The sequence below is a fragment of the Simochromis diagramma genome, unplaced genomic scaffold (assembly GCF_900408965.1).
Source record: "Simochromis diagramma unplaced genomic scaffold, fSimDia1.1 OVJJ01000343.1, whole genome shotgun sequence".
In the NCBI taxonomy this organism is placed as follows: domain Eukaryota; kingdom Metazoa; phylum Chordata; class Actinopteri; order Cichliformes; family Cichlidae; genus Simochromis; species Simochromis diagramma.
The window spans coordinates 8079813-8104190 of record NW_024386831.1 but is presented as its reverse complement, the minus strand read 5'-3'; the positions used below and the strand labels follow the sequence as shown (position 1 = coordinate 8104190).

General features: G+C 41.1%; 1 protein-coding gene across 6 annotated transcripts in view; it reads right to left on the bottom strand.

The window, feature by feature from the left end:
* The window catches only part of lrp1bb (low density lipoprotein receptor-related protein 1Bb), a 250031-nt gene that overhangs the window by 144578 nt on the left and 81075 nt on the right, over window positions 1-24378 (bottom strand). For all 6 annotated transcript variants that reach the window (XM_040027788.1, XM_040027789.1, XM_040027783.1 and 3 more), the window contains one exon: window positions 15400-15537. In XM_040027788.1, the coding sequence (XP_039883722.1) occupies window positions 15400-15537 (138 nt within the window). The remainder of the gene's footprint in view (window positions 1-15399; window positions 15538-24378) is intronic.

Sequence of the window (24378 nt, the reverse complement as noted above, 5' to 3'; positions counted from 1 at the left end):
ACCAGGAGTTGGTTTTTCTTGCTGGGGAGAGGGAGGTCCGGGCCTCTCTGCTTAGGCTGCTGCCCCCGCGACCCGGCCTCGGATAAAGCGGATGAAGATGGATGGATGCTTTTTCTTGCTAGCTCAGTGACCAATTTCACAACGCTGATTTCAAACAGTGGAGATAAATATCACCAAAACAAGCAGATGATCTTTGAATATGACATTATCATTGTCAGTAACATATGCAACACATGCTGAACCTGTAAATCTTCAATGGTTTAATTGGTTTTAATGAGGTCATAATAAAACGTCTCAGTGTTAAACTCGACTTCGGTGAGCACAGAATAATTTTACTGACATTAAAATCTCAGAAATGGCTGCTGTGGTCCCACAGCGCTGAGCTTTCTCTGTCTTTGCTTCATAAAGCCTCAGAAAGTTTGACTGACAGGCAGCAGAACTTAAAATGACTGCATTTTTATTTGGGGGCAAACAAAGCGAGCAAATACAGAAGTATTAAAATGGTGAATGCTCAGTGACCTTTGGACCTCCTCCCAGGCTCATGGTGGTGAAAGACTTCTGGGATAATAAATAAACAGCTGCATTATGAATCCAAAGAAAACAAAACATCTAAAGTTGCTTTTACGTGCTTAAAGGACGTGCGTTTGACATTAATCGCATTTTCAGGACTCGACACACCAGAAGAGTGCAAGAGTCAGTGAAGCAGTATTTTGCTGCACCACAAACGCATTAATTGAAAACTGCCAAGTGAAGTTTAGCACAAAACACACTGAGTGCCGATCGACACTCAATGAAACTAAACTGAGTCCAAGCACTCGACTCCAGATAAGGACGAAAGCTGAAAACTGATGCAGTGCAGCAGCAGTGTAGATTCTGAAAGACATCTAATTTTTCACAGGTGGTTTAATAAAGCTTAATGCCACAGAAGTACTGAGTGCAGTCTGGGGCTGTTGAACCTCGTCCTCCTCCAAAGCGCTGGAGACGTTTCCATTCCACCAAAATAGAGAAAGGCCAGGACGCCGGGTGTTACTGCGCTGAGAGAAGATGTCAAAACCCCATCGAGGTCCTGACAGGACCAACAGGTCTGAAACAACCACTGCAAGAAACTCTACGTATATGATAAAGGTGCTGTGGTTTCATTAGCAGGACGTCTTTATACATGTGACCTGTGCTGGCTGAGAACGTTTGCAGGAGAAGGAACGGCTGTGTTCATGGTTTTACAGGTTTACAGTGCACTGACTGCTGCCTTAGCCAACACTGCTATAAATATTGATGAAGAGCTGATGTATTTTAATTAAAGGATAGCTTACGCATCCTGCAAAACAATCAACTTTTACTGATATAATCGAATTACTTTATTTAAACCGGGCTTTAAATTTGTTTAGATAAAATATTCATTCAGCATTTTATAAATGATAAGCTATCTCATGAAAGAAGTGCATTTGTGATGGAATCATTTTATCAGAGGCTACATTCAAAGTTCAGGTAGTCGAATAATTTCACAGGACCTATTGTGTTTCGCTGTTTTGGGGTTATACAGAGGTTATATATTATCCCTTTGTGCTGGGCATGAAGGGATCAAATATAAAGCAACACCACTGGCAAAACACAGAAAGGTAAAGCTGCACAATAAAACATCAAACAGCCCATACAAAAGGCACAGGTTGAAAATAACCAGAATTACAATCTCATAGAAAAAGCCACAGGCTGGTAAAATGTGCCTGCTTGGATAAATCCACTGTAACTGGCTCCTATCTCACCGATCCATTAGCATTTGAATGGCTTCAACTGCCACTTCAAGCTGCCATTCACTCTGAATACACGACGTCACTGGACGCCTGATGACTCTGATCATCAGAGATTTTCCTGAGTGTGCAACACGTGCTGTACGCGCAGCAATGAACAAGTTCACTGATTCTATTCAAGCTCTACTTAGATTCAAACGATATATCTCGTTTTGTGTGTAAGGCACCATTTCACTTAATTAAAAGGAACAAAAGCAAAAGTTTACTGAATACTGTGTGGATCCCACGCAGCCTGTGCATTATTCATCACACGGTGTGGAACTAGCACACTTCCCTGTTGCAAAGCAGTGTGCAAAACGAGTACACGGCAGACTTAAGATATTCAAAGCTAATCCTTATATCGTCTCAAAGACACCATGTGATCAGCTTCCCCTCGTGGCAGATACAGAGTGCTGTGGGCAGTGTGTACGTGCCACCGAGCCTCCTAGCTGCTTTTCACACACCTAGAGCTGTGTGCTGAACATCAGTAAATAGTACAGTGAATGTAGTAGCCTTGATGTGGTGGTCATCCACTGTGCAGCGTGCCTTAAAATATGTGAGAAAGGCTGCTTTGGTTCTGCTCTCCAAACTATCGTCTTTACAAAAATTGGCATTAACTGGAATGTAAAACACACTGCTCATCACTCTCACAGCCACCTGGCAAAGACGCACGAGCGGGACACGAGCGGCCTCAAATGAACAAAGCACGAATAATTTGTTATGACTTTACCTTAAAAGAAATTATGCTCACATGAGCAAAACTACTTGTGAGTTTGTCCACTTCGTTTCAGCTCTTTGGAAAAACATTAGTGCTTCATAATTACTAAAATATATAAATGTAAAACATGTCAACTGTCATCATTCTGAAGCACAACAGCAAGCCTGGTCTAATTTGCAGTAATCAGATGTACGAACACAATGATTCTAGCAATTGCACAAAATTAATTCCATCTGTTTTCACATCATGCTTCACTTAAAAACACTGTTTGTATCCCAGAGGAGGCTCAGTCTGTTTAGTTCGTTATGATCCTCTCAGATTCAGGATTTTTTGAACTTCTTTTTCATAATTTGCAACGCTGAGGTGTATTTGGTGGAACGAGCAAATCACGGTCCAGGTTTAAATGGATTGTTTTGAAATAATTGAAAGGCTGATTCCACTTGTACGTCCGCTCATCAGTCCAACACAAAGGCATGCCTCCGCCCGCTCCGCTAGCCCAGCAGAAGTTTCTCACAGCCTCCACACTCCAACACACAGATGGCAGAGTATGAATGGTGAGTGTGGCACTGTTCCTTTGCCAATACTGCCAACAAGTCTCACCACGGGCACGAGAAGACTTACCCGAGGCTGAAAGTCAGAACGCCCCATCTGGCATAATTACGGCCTCCCTTTAGGGATGGCGGTGGCCTTTCCCCGAAACGTCTTTGCAGTGAGGGCCTGTATGTAACGCAGGACCAAATGTAGACACGTCTAACGCAAAAGGTAAAAGCGTAGTTGGCTCAAGGACCTTTTCGTGATTTTCCAAGCTTAAATTAGGATCTTCGCCTGTTACTCGTCTGTCGCTGTGGTTGGTATCCTCTAGGTGGCAAGAGTGACAAGATTGATTCCACAGCAGTGAAATTGGGTCATATATTCTCTCAGGTTCAAACATTCAAGAAGCGTGCAGGGGAAATAACATTTGTGCAAGATGTGCCGTGACTGCAGTGACACGATTTATTGACAAGTCTTTAGAAAGTTATCTGGGAAGCTTAAGTGTGTCAGCTTTGATGTGACGTGGAGTTGTCCGGGTGGCGCAGGAGGTGGAATTTTCCCTAGAAATTGAGAGATAAATGCACTTACACTGTAGCTGCTTGGTTTTTTTATCCAAATGTAATCCTGCATCTCAAACTAGGGCTCAAATGTGACAGTAAACGTCGTTAATCCCTCAAAGCACAATTTGCTGAGAGATTTGGGAACTGGTGCGCAGCCAGGCTTCTGACATGCCCTTAAATATTGGAGGAAACGTCTCGGGTGTGGGTGTCAAAATCTTCTAGCAAACAATGAAATTTTAATTCTAAACACTCCTGAGGAAGATTATCTGCTGTAATAGTATTTGATGACACCAGATTGTTTCCTCGCATTAGAGGGAGCAATGATATGACTGACAATATCTCGCCAGGCTGTAGAATAACAAAGTGAGACGCATGAAATATTGATTGCAGATATCTGCAGTTGTTTACATATTGTGTTGTGGGCCTGACAGTCGCTTGTAACTAAAAAAAAACCCCAAGAAGAAACCTGACACGGGACTTGAGATTCCTTGAAGCCTCCAAATCATTAAATGCACGTATCTTTAGCAGATGTTTGGAGAGAAAATTACCAGCTCATATTTTCTGGTAAAGTGAGTACAGCGTGGCAGGGTAACACTGAAAGGACTGCCGTAGCACAGCAGAGAGGAAAGTGATCACTTTGACTCCTTACTGCAAATGTTCCATCCATTAGAGGGGCAAAAATTTAATAAATATGCTAATATGTTACAGTCTATGAGGCTGGATGGCAGGACATTTTCAACCTACTGAGAAACGCTGAAAATATGGAGCCGTGTTTGTGGCGAGTCGTTTTGGAACAAGAGCATCACTTATCACAGACTCCTTCACCCTGGAGAAAAGTGTTTGTTTGTTTGTTTGGGTTGTTGTAATGAAAAGTTAATCAAGTGAGATAATTGAACGTTGTTCAGAAACAGAGGGTGGGAGGAGAGATCATGTTTGACACTGTTTATTCTTTAAAAAAGCTTCATCACCAGAAAATATAGGAAAAAATGGATGCAAATATTTTCAGGATTAGTCCAAGATGCTGATCTCAGTAACAGATTTGAAATGCTCGAGAAAAGAGACAAACAGGGGAGACGATACGCACGTTTCTTTCTTCTGCTTTCAGCCAGTGTAAGTCTGAAAGCAACATTAACTCAATAACTCACATCGGTGCACAGAGGGCAAACGCATCGCCTTTGACAAGTTGTGCTATGACACAGAAATCATCGCTGCATAAAAGTGCAGATTACCCTTACGTAGCAGAAATAGATTTATATATTTGGGAATCAAACGCATTAAAGAGCTTGTCAGCGCAGAGCGCCGGGAGAGGCATCCGCACCTGGTCACTGCAACGCTCAGAGGATGATTCCTGCCGACGGACGCAGACTGCGACGGGCACAGGTTCACTCAAAGTCCAATCAAATCTGCACTCCACTGAAAGCAATTTGTAACAATGTTTATTAGTTATTACAAATTTAAATCATTTGACGTCATTTTTTTCCACAGACCCGAGCCCATATATCTCTGCCACATGCCTCATTTTCAGACAGAAGCAGGGATGTAAGGCCTGAACCTTAAAGTCTGGGTGCAGCCTGACCCTGAAATCATTCAAACTTCACCTGAAACCGAAGAAGCAAGGAGCCCACGTCTGATTTAAACAAAGGATGAGAGGATTGGCAGTCAGTGAGGACGTAGAGCATAGGTGTCAAACTCTGGCCCGCGGGCCAAATTTGGCCCGCAGCCTAATTACATTTGGCCCACGAAGCCATACCAAATGACTATCAGAGCTGGCCTACTGGTATTATACAGCTAACATATATATAGTTTAGTATTAAGCTTTGCTTGTTCCATATTCAGTTTTTCAGCAAAACGTGTTTGAGTCCATAAGAAAAGATTCATTCTTATATCTGGAGCAATAAATATATCTCAATAAATATTAACGTTAGCCCGCGACTTTGTTCCTGTTTTGAATTTTGGCCCACTGTGTATTTGAGTTAGACACCCCTGTCGTAGAGGGTTCAGTCTGCATTTAGATATTATCATATTAATAATAATTTGAAGGCTAATTTAAGTCTATAAAAATATTCTCAGCGTGGATAATAAAAGTGTTAGTTGTGGTTCTAACATTTCAAAGGTCTTATTTATAGGTGTCACTTATCTGGAAATAGTAATAAAAACATATTTTGCTTGTCTAAGTAACAGAGAGACTGCAGAGGCATTCAATCCCAAGAACGTTATTCTGTCTCTTAATTAACTGCATGAGCTGATATCCTCGTGCAACCAACTAGTATATATGTATATATGTAGCACATCTGTATTTTTGTGTGTATAGCAATATAGAACATCTGCATGCTATACAGTTCATCTGTATATCTGTACATTTGCCTGTAGTACATCTGTATAGCAATACAAACATCTGCATACTTCACTTATTTGTACATAATCTGTACATAACTAGTCCCACCTTTTACACTATCTTTATCTGTACATAATCTGCTCCTATTGCACTTCTGATTAGATGCAAACTGTATTTCGTTGCCCTGTATTTATACATGTGTAATAACAATAAAGTTGAATCCTAATCCTTTATTAAAGCTGTGCACAAAATGCACATTTGCAAAGGGGTAAAATGGCACAGCACAGCACACAAAGTTAAACGAAGCAAACTGTAAAAGTAAATATTATTTGATCCTATTTTCTGACACAAATAATGGATGGTACATCCTGGCAACCTCATGACTCACCATGGGAACTAGTGGGTGTCAGCTGTATCCATTACTTTTAATTGGCCCTTGGAAACAGTGTAATCTGTGTTATATACAGCGCTTTTGTATATGCCTGTGATTTCTATATGTGCAGCATGTTTCAAATGTACTTTTGAGTTTCTGTGCTTGACTTGTGTTTCTGTATTTCAAGTTTTTTCCCATCTGCATCACATTTGATGGAGTTTGCTGTATTTGCAGAGCATTTCTGCATTTGCTGGAGTTTTCTATGTTTGCCCCTTATAGCTGTATTTGGTCGTGCTTTCTCCATTTGATTGGATCCTCTCGAGCTGCAGTGTGTTGAGCACTCCAGGAAGAAATTGAGAGAAATCACTTCACCGCTATCTTTTATCCCCAACATCTCTTGAGCTGCTGGACCTCACGACTGCCTCCCCAAACCTCCTAAAAATCAAACTCATCAGTCTGTTGCTCTTTTAGCAACACACATAACCCAATTCATGTATCTGTCTTTGCCAAACATCAAACACAAGTGAGTGGCTTTTTTGTTGTTCCATGAAATATTCTTTGGTGAGCAAAAATAGCACAGGACCCAGCATGCACTGAGCACAGTAGCCAGACATGACAGCCAATAAGTTATTTCTGTTGTTTCTCCAACAAATTAACAATAACTAGCTCCAGCTGAGGTTATTACATTACAGCAGCTTGAAATAATAATCACCAGCTTAACCCTCAGCCTACCACAGACTACAGAACTACAGTTTTTAAAATATCTCCTATGTATTCATTACAATGGTTTCTACGTTTAATAAACCTTTTGTAAAGACTGCTTATTGTTGTTTTTACTGCTTTTTTTAAGACAGTATTTTGGTTTTCTGGATGATCTCAGTCAAACATTAAGTCAAACTATAAACTGTCAGTAACAGGCAGGCTGTCAGTCGTTCAGTTCAAGATTTATTTATATAGCACCAAATCATAACAGCAGCCGCACAGGTGCTTTATATTGTAAGGTAAGGACCTTACAATAATTCAGAGAAACGCCAACAATCATATGACCCCCTATGAGCAAGCACTTTGGCGACAGTGGGAAGGAAAAACTCCCTTTTAACAGGAAGAAACCTCCGGCAGAACCAGGCTCAGGGAGGGGCGGGGCATCAGCCAAGGCCAATTAGGGGTCATGGCAGACGATCAGATTATTCAGGTAATCTGAATACATTTTCTTATAACCTCTCGGTCTCGCCGCAGTTTTATTTAAGTTTTTTGACAAAAGCAGAATCTAAGGATGGTAAAAAATTAAAAACTCGCTATAACAATTTATATTTTAATGCAGATGACATAAATAACATGATACTAACGCAATATTTTGTTTCTCGATAGACTGTAACCTGTCCAGGTTGTACCCCACCTTTCACCACCGAGGCAACCGCCACATATGATCACGCCCACTCAAGACGAAGTGTGAGATTCCACCGGAGGCGCCGTCTGAAGCCTCGCAGCAGCTCTTTGGTTAAAATAGCATCCAGTCTACTTTTTATGGAACCTGCATCACCTTCCACACAGCAGGTGAGGAGAGCAGGAAGAACGACGCAGGAAACGTATAGAGAAGCTTCAGAACTTTCAAAATAAAAGATTCTGGAACACTCCTGGCTTATCTGTGCGAGAGATGTGACGTTAAAGATACACACCCAGTGTGTTAGCCATCGGGGACGGGTTCATTTTTCATGGGAGAAGTTACAATAATGCATTAAGCTTAATGTTATTCTGTTGTCTTGATTGATGCAGCAGTTTATACATAAGCCTCGCTGAATCAGAAGGATTAAAATCTGCATATTTTAACAAATGCAGATTCATATAGAGATAATTACACAATATAAATATTGTACTACACATTACACATTATGAATGACACATGAGACAGATGACACAGAACGCTGATCTTTCCCTAAGAGAACATAGGCTTAGCACAAAGGAGAGAAATTGAGACCCGGCAAACTTTCCTAGTGGGGGCAAAGCTGAGAATCGGAGCCCACAGAAGGATGATATGGAAGAGTGAGAAGCAGCACTGTGTGCCAGCAGTGGGGGAAATGATTGAAGAAGCTCTTTCACTGGCAATGAGAGATTCAGCACATGCATGGCAGATTAAACAGAACGCTATATTAGAGTAGGGCCTGACTGCTGCATGTGTATTCAGTATGTGAATGAAGTTATTGGGGGACTTATGCTGTCTGAGCTAGCTTCACAGGGCTCCACTGAGACCGGGATCTCAACAAAGCATGAATTATATCTATTGTGTGCTGTTTTTGATATTCAAATTGACCTGTTTTCCGTGTGACTATTTTTTCTGCGCCGCACTTTGTTATCAACAAATGAACCGATTCGGCTGTAAAAGTCAAGTAATGATGAGCTATTACTAAATAAGGCTGTTGATGATTAATGTAATGGTGTGGGTCGAGATTACTCTGGGATAAATGTAGCAAAGTACTTGTTAATGTGTTGCTTAAATGTCAGTGGAAGTAAAAGACGTCGGAAACCGCCTGTCCTCCTATAGACACATCTCTTTGAGAGCAGCTCAGATTATTTGAAAGCATTTATTATAAAGGAACCTGTGCAGCTCTGGACACATAGCGATATATTGCGTTATAACAAGTGAACTGTTGTCTAATACTAATTTGTACCACAAGATGGTTTAGAGTCAGTGCAGCTCTTGACTCCATCATATGAGGAAGCTAAAGGCAGGTGTAGAAGAACAAGCAAACAATGCCCGTCATCCGCAGCATCAACTCCCAGAAAGAAACCATGAAACTCAGAACTATACAAGAATGCATCACAGCAGCTTCCTACTGCTGGAGACAGCTGGAGACTAAAGGACTAAATGAGAACGGTGATGAACATTTCTTCTAGACTGGGAAGATCAAAGCTTTTAATGCTAATGCTTGCCATGTAGCAACAGCTTCCAAAGGGAGACCATTGTCTGTTATTACCGACTGCTCCGGGTTTCCACCAGAGGATTTGTTGAGACTGTAGCTAACCACTTGCTGTGACTTAGCTTACAGCAGTAATACAATCATTAGAGTGATTAGCATTTCATAGCTATCAACCAAGCTTGCACAGGGTTCACAGAGCTGGAGCCTATCCCAGCTGTCATATGGCAAAATACCAGGTACGCTCTGAACAGGTGGCCAGTCCATCATGTGGTCAATACAGAGAGACAGACAACCATTCACTTGCATCCCCACTTTTAGAATCCCAGTTAATCTGAATAAGATGTCTTTGGACTGCCAGAGAGCATAAACACTCCCCACAGCAGGGCTCCAGCCCACCACACATCCTGCACCCACAACCCTCCTACTGTAAAAGTGCTAACCTGTTAAATGCATTGCCACTTTAAATCGATATACAAAATACTGCTTCAGGCTTTGTGCTGCTTTTGCATGAAGGAGGGAATAATAATAACTCATCCTAGCATCTAATTTTACTGGAGAGTATTGCACCACAATTTACGTGTATGCAAATCCCGTTTTATTGTATGCTCACGATGTGTACAGCCAAGGGCACATGATGGGCAAACACTGAAATCGATCCCATAACTCTGCGTCCGTGTTCATATGATTATTTTTGGTCACCTGTGTCTGAGTCATTAAACCTTCAGCTGATTTTGTCATGATGGGAAAAATATGTACATTAAAGTTTTGTTAGGCAGAGGGTTTGATTTCTCAGAATGTTTCAGTCTATGGATCAATCGATCAACGCTGTCTCAATAAGCTACAAAAGATAACATCCAATTTAAAAAAAGCTCATCCTCAGAATTCAGACAATAGCTAAGGAAGGCATTAATCTGACAAAACAAGACTTTCTAATCAAATTTAAACCAATTTCAGAATTTGAACTCAAATTATAAACAAACTGTTGAGATGAATGGCAAACAAAGCGTGAGGAAAAGGTCGCCGGGTGTTACTTTTTGGTTACGTTACTGTACTTTATGTAGACATCGACACAGCAGCGGCAGCACTGAGCTGGCATCAGTCTATCGATGATCTTTGATGACGCTGCTGTTAATGTGTCATCAAGTGTCAAATCTGCCTGCGAGATGAAACGCACCAACCAAAGAGTTTAGAAGTGATGTTTCTCTTAAACTGCTTGAAACAGGCAAAGACACAAATAATCACTGTGATATTAAGCATGATTTCATTTCTGAATAATAATATTTAACATAAACATAAATGGATACAACTTTACTTCGGCTTTAAGCCTTTTGTCTTTTTCACCACATTCATTTAAAGAAGAGAGCGTTCGCTTTCTGGGGCCGCCCTAAAGATAACATATGAAGCCACAAGTTGAATTCTGTTTATTTAAGTCTGACATTTGTCTTCCTCAGTGCAAACAGCAGAGACTTCAGAGACTAACGGCACAACCGTGAGCATACGATTAAGAATGAGCAGGTTTCCTGAAGGTGAGCTAAAAGAGTTTGGTGGTTTTCCATATGGGCACCTTCATACCGAGGCCTCCCGGGACGTCGGCATGTATATTCATAAGAGGTGGGCAGGAAAGGCAGGGGGAAAAAGTTTTAAGAAACACAGCTGGCTGCCTAAAACTTCTCTTTGGTGACCTCAATTTCTCCTGCTTGAGTCAGGTGTGTCCGTGTGGGACTGAGCATCCTGTAAACACAGACGAAGAATAACGGCTTATGTCATTGCAAAAAGGCAAGTTTAAAAAAGGAAAAGACAGAAGGAAATGTGAAAAATAATGAATGCATTAATTATTTAATAAATCGATGTATTTTTCATGCAGGACTGATTTATTCACTGAGAAAGAATCGTTCTTTTTATTCCTTGAGGCCAGGATGTATTCAAAGCAGCCGACAGCACGGCTGCATTAAGAGGTGAAGTGTTTGTAGTCCGATCACACGCTCTTACACAAACTATCAGATAGTGCCTTCTGAAGGAATTTACAACACAAAGATGCCACGAAACATGTTCACTGATAAATGATGTGCAGCATAACATCAGAGGAGAAACACTAAAACAGCTTAATTTGAAGAAAAGCTACTTTCAGCTGCTCGCTCACTTTTGAAGAGGTCACCACAGTGGATGAATCAGCATGTTCGATTTTACAGCGCATGCTTTTCCTGACACAAGCTTCCCGTTTATCCGAGTTAGTACCGGGAATACTGAAGGTTGTGACCCCTGAGCTTTGTGTCTCCGGCTGGTCTCGACCCTGGGATTTGTCACGTGTAAGGTAATGTGTTAATAAGGTTTAATGTAGAATTTGTAGCAATAAGCAAATCATTTTGTTTTATATAAAAATATACATTTTTTTATGTAATTTTATTTTTGTAGCGATTCATTTAATGTTAAACATGGATAACTCAAGACAACAATAACAAACAAGCATCATGTTTCATCATATTTGCTGATTTTGTATCAAGTTACCTGTTAACTCATAAGCAGTGTCGGTCAAGTTACTTGAAAATAGTAATTAGTTACTAATTACTGATTACTTCTCCAAGAAAGTAATCCTGTTACTTTACTGACTACTTATTTTCAAAAGTAATTAGCTACTTTATTACTTTTTAAAAACATGATACACAACCTGAATATGTAATAAAGCAACAGACCTTTAAGCTGTTTTTCTGCATAATCAATCATATAAAATTAAATCAAATGAAAAAGTCTATTTTTTAAAAATTGTTTTATTAGTTTTCATCTTTTAACTTCATGCATCGAACGAAAATTAAATTACATGCAACTGTCTCTGACTGGAAGAAATGTGTCTAACATGTAAACCTATTTCCTGCATATTGCAGCACATAAAATAATTTATGTGTGTGTGTTTACTTATAGATTCAAGTAAAACACAGTAAAAAATAAATAAAATCAAAGATTCAGTGTCTCTTAAATCACCTGTTTAGCAGGAGTGGGGTTTGCCCGGGAATAGTAATCCCTTACTTTACAAGTTGAAAAAAGTAATCAGATTACAGTACTAGGTAATCGGATTACCTGTTAACTCATTAACTCACACCTCAAACACATCTTCTGGCGTTACTGCCCATCTGTGCTCATAACTGAAACACTAGTAAATCCAGGTGCATCGTGGGTAGTTCTGATGAGCTACACAGAAACACTCACATGTGCTGTATAAGATTCCTAAACACGCTTCACCTGTTTGCCATCTGTTGTGTTGATGGTGAAAGCAGGCTAATAAAATGTTCTCATTAATGTCAGAGAGACATTGTGAGACATGAAAAACACAGTGGGAGTGGGGTTTAAAACCCCTGACATCCTGACTCCAACACACTGTTCAGAAACTTGAAATGCAAAGTAGTACATTCAAATTAAGCCACTGCATGAAAGAGTGTGTTTCCGTGCTTCCGGGTGCATTGCCACTTCATGTATCCTGCATTTTTAGCTATAGGAAAAAATAATGTTTTTTAAGTGTCCGTAGGAGGCCTTGAAACAATGATCTGTAAAACCACATAATGACTTGTGTAATACACAAAACAAAATAACATGCAGGGGCTCCTTCATATATATAGAAGTCTTTACTGAAGCCCTTAAAAGTTAAGACAAATAATAATTTGGAAAATGGACATAAAGGCTAATTAGATTTGAAATGAGCCAGAAAAGACCAGTCTAAGAATATTACAGGGACTGCTTACTGTAGGAGATACATGGAGTTAATGAATCAGGACCCCATAACACGTCTGTGTGACTGATACTTTCAATGCTTTGTATCTTTTTTTAATTGGCAGAAAAGCTGAATGTTTAAAAGTACTTTGTAGTTACTCTTTGTTCTGTACAGAGTTTAAAAAAGGTTTAAAGCTTTGTTCAAAATGCAGGAAAGTCAAACCGACCACACAGCCTGCTCATCCACTACTCCTTCCCTTGAACACACTACGCACAGTCGTAGAATCAAGTAGAAGATTTAGCAGCTGATAGATTTTTATCACCTTGTCCTCCCAGCATCGATGGATTAACTGCCATTTTTCTGCATTTGTTGACACACTTTAGCACCAGTATGGCAGGAGATACCTGAGCCTGCAAAACCGTCCCTCTGCGCGCTGCTAGTGCTGACTTGAGCATATCTCCCAGGTGGCCTTTTGCATTTTCATTAAGTCTGACATGACACACACACACACACACACACACACACACACACACACACACACACACAACAACAAAACAGTATCAGACCAGGGGTTTCAGACCCCTCGTTTTAGTTTGCTGTGCAGATAATCGGCAATAACGTGTCGTCCCTTAATAGCATTGTGTAGCTCAGAAACACAAGCCAGAGCAGCGAGCTGTGCTGTTACAGCTGGATCGTACTTTTGTTTTCAAGTCCAAACCAAGTCTTATCCTAGCATGAATATTTAAGCTTTAATGTTAGGTTCCACCTTAAAGATGACAGGTTTAGCCGTTTGTACGACATGTATAAAGAGACAGAAGCTAGCATAACATTAGCTTATAACCAGCTCTTATAGCTAACATTACAGCAGCTGTTCAGAGGTGGGAGGGTTACCTGTCTAATGTGGTGACAACAACTAACTGCCACAATATCAGGAGCTACAACCGGTGGCAGCAGATGGCTGCTGGAAGTTTCTTCCTGTTAAAAAGGGAGTTTTTCCTTCCCACTGTCTCCAAGTGCTTTCCCATAGGGGTCGTCTGATTGTTGGGGTTTTCTCTTTATCACTGTAGGGTCTTTACAGTATGATCAAATGAAGCTTCTTGAGGCGGCTTTTGTGATTTGATGCCATATAAATAAAACTGAACTGAATGCTTATGGACACTCCCGACTTCAGTTCAGGAGACGAGATTTCAGGTGAGGAGGAAGAGGATACGGTGGAGGTGAGGAAGGAGAATTCAGTTTAATTCAATTTTATTTATACAGCACCAAATCATAACAGTCACCTTTAGGTGCTTTATATAGTAAGGTAGATCCTACAATAATACATACAGAGACAAACCCAACAATCATATGACCCCCTATGAGCAGCACTTTGGCGACAGTGGGAAGGAAAAACTCCCTTTTAACAGGAAGAAACCTCCAGCAGAACCAGGCTCAGGGAGGGGCGGGGCCATCTGCTGGCACAGGTTAGGAGTGAGGGAAGAGGGAGATGATGAAAATTAAATTTACAAATCCTGCTCATATATAGCTTGAAAGAGCTTTTGTGTCTGCAGATTAAAATTATCTTATAACAGCAACTTATCAGTAGCTTTAGGTGTTTACAGTGTTTTTCCCATTTCCTCTTATTTCTGGAAAAATAATTCTAGCATAATTATGCTGAAGTACAGAGGGCTAAAAAGGGCTTGATTTTAAAAACAACACAATTACTGTTTAGTGTGAGCGTCGAGTTTTGTGCCTCGTGCCAACAACAAGACATTTTCAGTCTTCACAGCTCAGAGTCAGAAGCTACCGCTTCCTTGCACCTAGCACTCACACAGAGACGAAGCCCAGCATGACTCTGACTGTCTTACAGGTCAGAAAGGGTGGTGTTTTCAGCCAGACAGCAGCTACTGTTGTGCCAAGACTGCACCAATCATGAGGCAAATGCTGCCTTATCACAGAAGCCAGGTGTCCATAGCAGCTTGGTCCTCTTGCTAAGAAAGTGAGCAACAACAAAAAACTTGTGTACAACACAACACCTGGTGTTACCGTCCCGCTGTTTCTCTTGCCTGCTCTGACAGCGTGGATGATAGAAAGTCACCTTGGCGCAGAGTTTCACCCAAAAAGTTCCAACGTGCCAGCTCGAAGCACTGTTTCACACATTCATGTCTGCGGTTAAAACTTATGGGTTTAACAGTGCACGTCGGTTTGAATGTGAAAATGATCCTCAAACTTCCATAATGGAGGAAAAGCACATTTAAATGGCCGTAGTTTAAATAATTAATCTCTAATGCAAAGCAAATTAGCACGAAATAAAAGTGAATCATTTTCCGCAGCTATTATACAAATCCAATACTGACTCAACGGGTAAAGTAAATTCCACAATCTTAATAATCCCAATATGATGAGTGTGATCTGACTAATTACCGCGATAATGAGGATACTTATTAATTTATGTATTCTCAAACCCAAGGCAAAGGGAATGTGAAAACACCGTTAACTCTTACCTCGACAGTGAACTCCTTCATCGTAGCCGTCGTCACAATCTCGAGCTCCGTTACACAGTTTGTTGAAGTGGATGCATTTTTTTGTCCCGGTACACTGCATGTGATTCAGGGGGCATCTGATCACCACCTCTCGTGCACCTAAAGCAGCGAGAACAAAAAGACCAACATTTATTTTAACATTATTAATTCATGCTTACTAAATGAACTCTAAGCATAAGGAAAATCATTTACAGTGGAGACAAAAAGGCCACGGTTAATTAAAACAGCATATTTCATTGTAATCATTTGCATTTCTTGCACGTAATCACTTTTACTGGGTGTTTTTTCCTGCGTCTCCCCAAAATGCTGATACTCCAAGACCTCTTTTACAGGAGGACGAGGAACCTATACATATGCAAATGTGTTTGCACTTCACAGCATTGTTCTTTACACACAACAGATGTTCGCCACACTGCTTTGCAGACACATCGGTGACGTCCTATAACAAACGGCCCGACTCTCGCCGTCAGCCAGCCAAACGGCACGGAGCAGCTGTTTAAGGATTCACGAGGCCCGTAGGTGACCCTCGTTCACGCAGCAGCCACCAGAGCACATAAAACACAGCTGACCAATACACCGGCACAGTAAATGTGTCACAGCACCACCTTAACTACATTGATATCAATTACCAGTGTGCTGTTGCAGGCACTTAATGGGAAGATTTATCGTGCATGTGATGAGATCTGTAACAATCCCCAGAGTCCCCCATCCCGGCACACTCGGACCGCGCTGACCGGATGATTATCTGTCACCTGTCATCCTGTAAAGTTACGAATGCAGCAATTAATGTGGTTGTTCCAAGGAAAGAGCCCTGCAGATTCACACAGGGAACATGTGGACATGTTCGTTTCTTCTCCAAGGATTTTATTACCTTGAAATGGTGACGACCGATGTTCTTTAATGAATGTGTCTTGGCTTTAAGCCCTTCAAGCGCTGATGATTCCCACGCTTTATGCCACATTTAGGTAAGTCAGCTCTATGTGACCTTGTCTCTGAGAGTTTATATTTCACATGAACAGCAGCCGTGTCAGCTGGGACCCAGAATGTGTTTGGAACACGAGTCCTTCAGATTCAGCTGTCAGAGGCTTCATGGATCTGAAACTTCCTCTCTACAAGACGGATCTTGAATCTGTAACTCTTCATGTTTAAAACACTGCTAGGGGTTTTGTGCATTCTAGTTATGTACTGAGAAATATAAAATGCACGTACACCTCGTGCATTTGGAAACAACACACTCTCACCTCAAACACATCTCCTTCTGTTGGGCGTTAAATGTGAAGTAAAGCTTTGAGTGGAAACGCTTCAGGACACACGCAGAGAGAGGGACTCGCTGCTCCAGTGTCCATTTGGCTAATTTGCTATTTAACACACAGCTGTAAGGGTCTCTGACAACATATCAGTGTTGTCCTCCTCTGCCTTTCCTTTCTCGCCGCATGGGTTCTAATCTAATGCGATAAGCGGAGGGATGGTGCATGAATATTCAGCGGCTCTGAGCTGTCATACAGGGGAACACAGATGGTCTCTCAATGGCTGAGGTGCCACAACTCCTTTGTGGATTGGCAGCCTACTGTACTACACTGGATGATCGCTTGGAGTGGAATATACAGTAGAGGATTAGGCTTCATCATATATGTTCACTGTAGATTATTAGAAATGAAGACCGTCTCTTTAAGCGCCTGACATCGTCTTTGAAATCACCAAACTGAGTGTCTAAAGGGTCGAACTGAAGAGTGAGATCCACAGAATAAAGCACAAGATTAAAAATTATTAGCCATATTAATCTGTATAAAATAATGTCAGCTGGAATGAGCGTCTGACAAACATAAAACCTTAAACAGAGGAAATGTGCACCCCAGTCAGATGCTAAAAATAAATACAAATAAAAATTGTGTGATAAAGATTAAAGCGTGCAGCTGTGTTACTGTGAGCGGGGCCATACCTGCTGCCACACACTTCTTTCAGAGCAGATATTTAAGGTTAAAGTATAATTCATATCACTGATTGATTTCCAGTTAGTGTTCCAGGAAAGAAAGGTTCACGTCTGAGCTTCTCTCACAGGTTTTTATAGAGCGACTGCAGAGCCGAGCGACTGGCCACAGGTTTGTATCATCTCTGGGACAAATCGCTTTAAATACCACATTTATTCACCACAAAAACGTCTGATCTGGCAAAATCATCAATGCATTTTTTCAGGCAACTAGTGAGAGGTGGAAAGAAATGTGATCATTTTCACTGGTCAGCATTACAGATCCATCGGGGGTCTCAGCCAAAGACACCAACTGTATTGTTTATTCTAAGCTGTTAGAGGTTCAGGTGTTACAGGCCTATAAGCTCACCTGTGTGATTTTAGAAAAATATGACCAGAAAAGAGCAAAATTCAATCCCAACGGAAAGTAGTTCATTTAAAATGAAACCACTGCGCACTAAACAGCTGCCTGTGTTATTATATGTAAAGACACATACTACTAATAATGAACAGATAACAGATCTGTGGTCAGCATGAAGCTGGACACTCTGGTGACAGTGGCAGAGAAAAGGACACTAAAGAAACTGCTGGACATTATGAACAATGCTGGGCATCCTCTGCACACGGCCATTAACAACCAGAAGAGTCTGTTCAGTGACAGGTTGCTTCTCCCAAAGACAAGAACCAACAGACTTAAAAACTCCTTTGTCCCACACGCCATCAGACTGTTTAACTCCTCTCTGGAGGGGAGACAGGAGGACAAAGGAGGGGGGAACAACTAAGCTGTAGTGCCTCTTCACCTCACTGTGCAATACTTTTGTTAATAGTCAACGGTGCAATAGACCTCAATACTTGAAATGTGCAATTCACTTGTATTTTTATTTTTATTCCTATTTATTCTATTTATCCCCTTCGTATATTTTATTTATATATATATGTGTGTGTGTGTGTGTGTGTGTGTGTGTGTGTGTGTGTGTGTGTATATAATATTCTGTAACTCTGTAACTTCTGTCGGTGCTGTGCTTTTGGAAACTGAATTTCCCAGAGGAACCCACCCGAGGGATTAATAAAGTTTTATCTTATCTTCTCTTATCTTAGTGTAAAGAATACCTACAAAGTAATACTCTGAATATGAACTAAATAACAACTTGGGCCAAACAGAATTTCAAAGATAAAAATGATTTTTAGCCAAAAGAAAAACATTTTTCAAAATTTCAACCTTGGAAAAATAAATAGCTCAAATTTTTCATCTGTTAAATTCATTCTCATTGACAGAATTTTCCATCTGTTCACTTCTCGTGACTTTTGGCTTTAGACGTAGTGTGAAACTAAATAATGTGGATGGGAACTTGATGAGAGCTTTGGAACCAGGTTAGAGGTTGTGACTAGTCGCTGCTGCATGGAGACAGAGTTCCAGTCATGGTCCGGATGGTTGAGTCTAGGAAACGTGGCCACCATCAGGCAAAATGACCTGTACAGGAGGGAAATGGTGCGACAGCAGAGATCAGACTTTTCTCTGAGACCAAAGATCTTCAGCAATGAGAACATCAGACGTGACAGTGAAAGAACAACTGTTCAAAGAACAACAAGGGAAAAACCATTCTCCTTATTCTGTTAGATGCAAAACGAACCCTGCAAAGGTGCATCACCCTCGTCACAGAGTGGCTCAAACAACATGACGAGAGGCTGATTTAAAAGATAATTTCTTGAAAATAAACTAAAAAGCAGAAACTTTAAAGAGGGCCGATATCACTCTACATGGTAGAGACACTCACAGCTCCTCTGGGTCCGCGTTGTAAGTGTGGAACACCCAGGTGACCTGCATCAGGTTACAAACGCCCATATCTGAGCCATTTATCAGCAACAGCAGCTCAGGCCTGCTTCCAACACAGTGCGAGGGGCATCAGACTGTAACAGCAAGTTACACTCAAAATGATTGTTTGCCCTCATGAACACAGTAAAAATGTAACTGAAATATTTATTAAGGAGATTTGCTCGGTTTAAACTGAATATGTGCCAATTAAGCAAATTTCACTTGACCAGATTCCACTAAATGTAGTGTTTTACATCGTACTCGTGTAACTAAATTACATGGAAAAGATACATGTAATCAGATTACTTAAAGTCACCGATGGCATCGGACACATTGCTGTTGCGTTCTGGACTGAGCTTAGATTATTCGCATTATTAAAGAATGACTAAAGCTTTTGTCAGTATAGAGGCTGAGACACTGAGACTGATGCCTCCTCCTGGTTATTCTTCGCTCAGCTGGTGGGAACTGAGTGTTGTTATTGAGGTTAAATCTCTTTGAAAATAGTTTGTCATACTTTTGTTTATTTATTGGAGATGTAAAGATTCCAAATCTGGGGAAAAAAATAGCATAAACATTGTGAGTATTTGGCTAATGCGATTATATTTGCATCCACACCTCCTTCATGTATATTTTTAGAAATACTTTCTACAGTCACACAAAAGATGCTCCGATGTTTTTAAAGGCTAAACAGATGCTCAGTGGTGCGTTTCCCCGGTTAACATATCAGCATCTAGCAGCTCGCAGTGATCCTTCATGAATGCTCCTGTGTGGCTTAATCCTCCTCCTCTGTTTGTGTTTCCATTAATGCACCGAGCTGCTGCACTGTTGCACCTCTCCATGCGGACACGAGGGGGTTGGGATGTGCAAGCTGCCACATATTTGACCCTGTACGTGTCAGACGTGTGCACCCACTTCTTGGTCATAAAACATGTGTCCTGCACAATCAGTCCAGCCTGGAAAAAGACCGGGTTCACACACTCATCTTGGGAACGCCCATAATGAGCGTTAATGTCAGCACGGTAACAAAACAAACGCTGACATGTTGGAATTAATCGATTTCCCTTTAAAACAAACCCAAACAGCCTCAGGCGTATTAAAAATCATTCACAGTAGAGTTAATGCTGCCACCTCACAACCAAAGGGTTGCTGGTTTGAATCCTGGCCTGACCCCATCTCTGTGAGTTCACATGTTCTGCGTGGGTTCCTCCCGCCGTCCACAGGCATGTGTGTTAGGTTAATGAGTGATCCTGACGAGGTCAGAGGTGTTTGTCACTCTGTGTTACCCTGTGACGGCTGGAATAGCTCGTCTACAGCCTTCATTTGCATACACAGAAGAAACTGGATATGTGAGGTTTTTTTATACACGTTAATTAAAAATCATGGAGCTATTTTCCTACTTTGAGAAGTGAATGAGGAGAAACCAGCTGGGCCAAACTAATACCTCTATTTAATGTAAAACGAGAGGCTTCTAGGGGGGAATTTCAGCTGCAATGTTCATTATGATAATCATGTTAATCTGAGCTGCTGCCAGTTTGTGTGGAATAATGAATTCATAAAAGAAAATAACACAGAGCTTATCAGCAGGGGAAGCTCCTTGAACTAGCAAGTACAGGGATTTATCATATCCCTTAGAAATAAAGATTTCATTTCCTTAATTTATGGTTAAAGTTGGCGATCAAAGAGGCATGGTAACGCCCGACCTGAGGCAACACCAATGTTGTTCCCATAATGGCTTTATAACAGCATCGGGCTCTTTTGTAGTAAATCCTGCAATTACAGTGATATTAGCTATTGTACAGAACACATTTCTCATCTTTAAACTCGTTATCGTCTCTGCATAAATCTCTAATCTAATCATGAGCCGTGTAACATGTGCACATCATTTGGCTCAATCTGATCAAAAGCCAAAATATCAAGAACAGCAGGGACGGCAACAGCGTTCACTGCGCTGTGCTTTACCTGCAGGCCAGGCCAGTGCAGGCCAGTGCAGGCCAGTGCAGGCCAGTGCTTTCTCACTTTACTTGCAGAGAAAAACATCTTTGCATGTCAGTGAGACAATAAACACGAGCAGTGATTGGTTCATGGTTCAGACATGTGGCATTAAATGATGATTCTAGTTTATTTCACCTGCTGTGTTTCATATACGAGCGGCTGCAGTGAATCCATGTTTCATCACTGCAGATATACTGTACGGGGAAACAAGAAGAGTGACGCTGCTACAAATGATATTTGACACGAGTCATTTCTGTGTCGAGTCTGACTTTAAGTAAACACAGAACTTGGAAAAATTCATTAAGGAAAACTTGCCAGCTGACCTAATCACCCAGCATATTCATCCACACGCACCAGCGTGCAGGCGAGAGACTAACTTGCCCTGTAGCAATAAGAGCTCAAAAAGCTAAATGCGACGGCGGATTACTCCGTGGACTAATTCTGTATGAAAACCAGTCATTTCACGCCGATGGGCGACCACATTCATGCAAACTGCAGTGAAAAAGAGCCGAGCCGTGCAGACGGCAGACAGAGCAGCAGCAGAGACACAGCTAGCTGTCCAAGAGAAACCCAGGGAAATATTCCTGAAAGGACATTTAGGAACGCTGACACGGAGCTGAGCAGGTTTTACTTGGAATGAGAGTAAACGCTCTCGTTCTCTGCTGTGTTAAAATACTTTTTCTGCCACAGTAAACACAGGCTAAAACTAAAACAACCTGTGGGCTGTTGTGGGGCTGAGATGGTCAGTGGACCTCAGGAAGCTGCTGGTATAAATGCTGTGGGGCTTCAGCTCCAGCCAGCTTGGTGTTTGTGTCGTTAGCCACAGCCATCGTAACTGATCTTGGTGTGTTGCACACTGTGACCCTGCTAATAGCAGGACGGACTCTCACAGGATTCACAGTGAAAAAGGTTGCAGCACGTGGTGGTAACATAAATCTCTCACATCGCTCATAAGCTGTGTCACAGGTGTGGAAGAATACCCCCAGTGTAAAGGGTGCATTCATATTCCAGTTGTATCTGCTGTGTGTTTGTGTGAATCTAGAAGTCCTATAAATGGCTAACCCATCAGCACATATATGATGTGAAGTCACTGCTGTCATGCCTGCATTATCCTGCCTGGCCTCCGTGACGCTGTGGCTGAACAGTATATTTCTACCATGTGAGAGCGCCGCTGATGAGCCTCCAAACCCTCAGCGTGATTTGTTTGCACCAACAAGGCAGACAAACCTTGGACGGCTTATGAATGTGCACTGCCGCTACTTGTCACAAAATAAGTGCGTCATCCAAAGCATGTTGCTGAGACTTCAACAGTTCCCTGGCAACAAAGTGAACTACAAAAATGCGAGCTGATTATGTGCAATGTGGTAAACATGAGTTTGCTGCCATCACAGCTACATCTGAACAAGCCTAAAGCACAGCTCTCCTCAGCATGGCCTCTTTATGAAAGGCCCAGTGGTAGTTAGGGCTATTTAAAAGAATTATTTTCCTGTGTGACCTTTACATCCTTGGTATTTGAAATGCTGCATTCAGCTGAAAGAGCTGCTTTTTTTCCTTCTGTGTTTGTCTGACCCCCCCAACAAAGAGGCATTATTTCCCACTACTCAGAGCCTTCAAGGACTGCGCTCCTCCACACAGTGAAACAAACTTTCTGCGTTACAGGATGACTAAATGTTTAATCTTTGATAGATTAAAAGAAATATATGTTGTGCCTTATAACTCATGCAGACTTCCTCAGCATCAAAAGGGACAAAAGACCATCATTTTACTGCTGTGCAAGCGTTTCCACGCGGCCTTGTCCCTGTGCCATCTTCTCTTGAAGTGGCTCTAAAATAATAACTGCTGTTAACATAAATACCGGGCTAAAAGTTCCTTTCGTTTTAAGAACAAAAGAAAACGTTGTTTTGTGAAGAAAGATTAACACGTTTGACTCCAAACCATAATCTAAAGTTTCTATAAAACTTTTTTTTTTAATAGTGTAACCGTTAACAGGAAAAACAGGCCAGTAAGACGCGTATACTGGGCAGGCCACATGTAACTGGTAATGTTTTTGTTCTTTTGACATGATCAATTCTTAAACTTGCAACACAACAGCTTTTTAAAAACCCCAAACAGGGTGTTGCACCTGATCCTGGTGGGTCACCACACTGACAACCATCACACAGTGAAACAGCCAAACCCTTAACCCTTTAAGACCTACCATAGAACCAAGTCCGCCAGAGCTTATATTATATGTTTACATGCTGTGGAGCCATTTTTGGGAGCATTTCAAGTTGCTATACATCAATACAACCATTATAGCCTAAATTTTAATAATATGTCTGCATTAAGTGCATAGTAATTACATAAATTGCAAAAATGTGCAATAAACTACAAAAAAATGTATAATTGTTTTTGTTTTTTTAACATATATTTCTAGTTAGAGAAATTTAAGAGGCTTATCCCTCAAAACTGTAAATACAAAAAAGTTGCACAAAATAGTTTCCACCACAGGAAATTTATTTTGAGTGTCTTCATAGTTTTATTTTTGAAATACAACAATTTTTATACACTGCAGGAAAAACAAAAATAAATATTATAGTGCAAATTTGCAAAAAAGCAGCATATGCATCAAAATAAACTATTTCCAGCAGTGCAATATGAGTCCTCAGCATCCCAGAAACGACACAAAGTCATAAAGTCAAACATAACTTTTAAAAACACCAGTATAGGCTCATGAGGCCCTGATGGTAAAAAACTACATTTCTGCGAAAATGACGTCACTTCCGGTTTCGGGCAGGTCATGCAGTCATGTGATAGTTCACGCTGATGGACGTAGGAAGTGTTACAAACAGCTGATCGGATCGGCAAAGCGAGTTTCTGGAATATTATGTTTTTGTTGCTGCAAGTGCTTTTTATGCAATTTTTGCAAAGCTTTATGTGGAAGGAAACCGTGACCGAGGACAAGCTGATGGCACAAGATGTAAGTACAACTCTTCCAGTTTCATATGCAAAACAAAATATTGCGCTAGCTTACGTGGTTGCAGAGCTACCAGGATTTAAAAGTAGTTGCGCAAAACTGAGCGTGCCCACCCTGACCGGTTAAACGATGACGTCATCGACTGAACCAGTCAAACCACACAGATCATTCAGTCTGTTACAGAATTTTCCAAAACCATTCATATTGACAAAC